The sequence below is a fragment of the Poecilia reticulata genome, linkage group LG16 (assembly GCF_000633615.1).
Source record: "Poecilia reticulata strain Guanapo linkage group LG16, Guppy_female_1.0+MT, whole genome shotgun sequence".
NCBI classification, from domain to species: domain Eukaryota; kingdom Metazoa; phylum Chordata; class Actinopteri; order Cyprinodontiformes; family Poeciliidae; genus Poecilia; species Poecilia reticulata.
In genome coordinates, this window is record NC_024346.1 from 31,436,052 (window position 1) to 31,438,493 (window position 2,442).

General features: G+C 37.8%; 1 protein-coding gene across 5 annotated transcripts in view; it reads left to right on the forward strand.

Annotated features, from left to right (window-relative positions):
* adcy3a (adenylate cyclase 3a) overlaps positions 1 to 2,442 on the forward strand; it is a 59,891-nt gene that overhangs the window by 8,412 nt on the left and 49,037 nt on the right. For all 5 annotated transcript variants that reach the window (XM_008432793.2, XM_008432797.2, XM_008432798.2 and 2 more), the window contains one exon: positions 1,300 to 1,430. In XM_008432793.2, coding sequence (XP_008431015.1) covers positions 1,300 to 1,430 — 131 coding nt within the window. The remainder of the gene's footprint in view (positions 1 to 1,299; positions 1,431 to 2,442) is intronic.

The following is a 2,442-nucleotide window of genomic DNA, read 5'->3' on the forward strand; positions in this document are numbered from 1 at the left end:
TGTGTGTTTTTTGCTCCAATGTGATAATAAATTTTGTCAAAAGGAAACAAACACTGTAAAATCACAAAGTTTAGGATGTTCTGAAAATAATGATACCAAACAAGGTAAGGTAAATAGTTTTTAAGGTGAAAATATAAGGGTAAATTCAAAATTAGACCAAAACGGCCATTTAGACCCAAGACTAGATAGGTGAGGAAGAATAGTAGATTTGATTCAATGTTTCTGCTGTGTTGTCTGTGAAAGAGTGTTTTTTGATAGTAGTTGATTGGCTAAGAGAGTTAACGGAGATTGAACTGTCAAAGATAACAGTATCATCTTTGTCACACAGGGTGACAGTCAGTTACATATATTTTGAATATTCACATTCTTACTGATATCCAGGTCCAGTGTGTGACCTCAATGTCACACAGCTTTGTTGCCCCTCTGTCTTCAGGTTGTCAACACGGATGTTTAAATCTCCCACAATTGTTAAGCAGTCACTATCAATGCATATAAAAGATAAAAGCTCATTAAAGTCAATGAAGAAATTTTACACATATGTTGAGCTTTTGTACAAAGTTAGCATCAGAGTTTGTGTATGGGTTTTTACCTCAATTCTCAGATATTTGAAAGAGTTAAAATGGCCTTTTCTGGAAGAAGACAGGTGTAAAGCTACTGTCTGAAATCTCCGACCTCTGATACGCAGAGTGGTGGATGCTGGGTAATCAGAGCCAGTTGGTGTTGATGGAGTAAAGTCTGCTTTGTGAGCGCTAAGAAAAGAAGTAGCTTTGATAACTTGTTGATTCATTCTATCCATGAATTTGAGAAACTCAGGACCAGAAGAAGACATTTCTTCAGAAGTGGACTGTCAGAAAGTAAAGAGCTTATAAACTGGGAGCATGATTACTGGACGGAACACTGGTGGCTGATTTTGAACAGGCTGCAGTTGAGGGTGGAGTCCAGACAGGTAGAGTGAGGGAGTGGGGGTACTGACACAGGAGGAGAAAACATTAACTAGGAAACAGGCAAAACATAAATCTAAGTGTAGTAAAATATAAACTAAATACAAAGATGAAACTACACACACAGAACTAAACCTATGTCCAAGCTAAAGACAGAAACTAGGGCTGAGGATAAAAATAAAGAAACCTGAAAATCTAATCAACCCTGGATCCTGGAAGGTAGTTGTTTTCAAGTTTATTGTTCTTTTCACACATTATAAATACATTATAGATAGTGTGTAGAGAATAAAGAGAAAGCATGGAAAGTCAAAGTAAATCAAAATATATGTTCAGTCACAAGTATGGTTGTGCTCTACAGGAACGTCTCCTGCTCTCCATTCTTCCCAAGCACATAGCTGATGAGATGCTTCAGGATATGAAGAAGGAGCCCAGTCAAAAAGAGATGCAACAGTTCAACACCATGTACATGTACAGGCATGAAAATGTCAGGTAACTTGGCTGTATGTTGCGGTAAGTCTGTCTAAAGCAGTACTTCTCAAATAGTGGGGTGCGCCCCCTGGAGCAGGGGGCTGGAGGGGTGAGCATCATGACTATGGGCGTCAGAAGCAGGAAATTATAGTTGTCCTCTTTTCTCATGCTTGACTGATAAACAAGCCTCCAGTCACTAGGTGGCAGCATTGTTCAAATCAATCAACAGGCTGCCTGTTCAAGCCAGTGGAAGAGGTAGTCTACACTTAAATACTGGTGCAGAGCTGAGGATAGAAGCGCAGATGTTTTGAAACACATCCACCATCATAGAGAAGAGATGGAGATGTTTGTGACAGAGAAAAGAAAAATAATGGCAGAGGTTAGTAAAGCAAGCATGATGGAGTTTTAAGGCCAGACTAATATTATTTTTTTAACTACAAGAATAAAGTCATAATATTACGAGAACAAAGTCATATTACGAGAATAGATATACTACAAATTCGTCAAAGTCAAAAGATGAGAAAAAATATAATTTTAATAAGAAAAAAGTTTTGATAGTTATCAAGATCTGACTTGTCCAGCTCAGCAAGTCTGTGTTTTTTTAAATAAAAAGTTGTTTAAACCATCATTTCAAAGACCAGTGGCTGATTATTTTATTTTGATGTTTTAAAAGATTAAGTATTTCCTTATTTGTAAAACCAATACCAACTATAACTAGGCCTGTCGCGATAAACGATAAATCAATTTATCAATTAATCGCACGATAAATTAAACCTATCAACCTCATTTTAATTATCGGCTTTATCGTCTCTTCCTGTCTTCCTGTCTGAATGAAAAAAGGCTCAACTCCGGTTCTCTTCCTTAGTGTAATGTCCAGCTCTCACTACACGAGTTGTCGGCGGACTGTCGGTCCATTTTCAAAACCCGACAGAAATCTATAACGGTTCGATCGGGTTCGTCGTGCCGTGTGGTGTCCAGCCACATGGTCACAAAATAAAGGCTACAAGTTCAGTTAACTCATTTTAAAACCAGG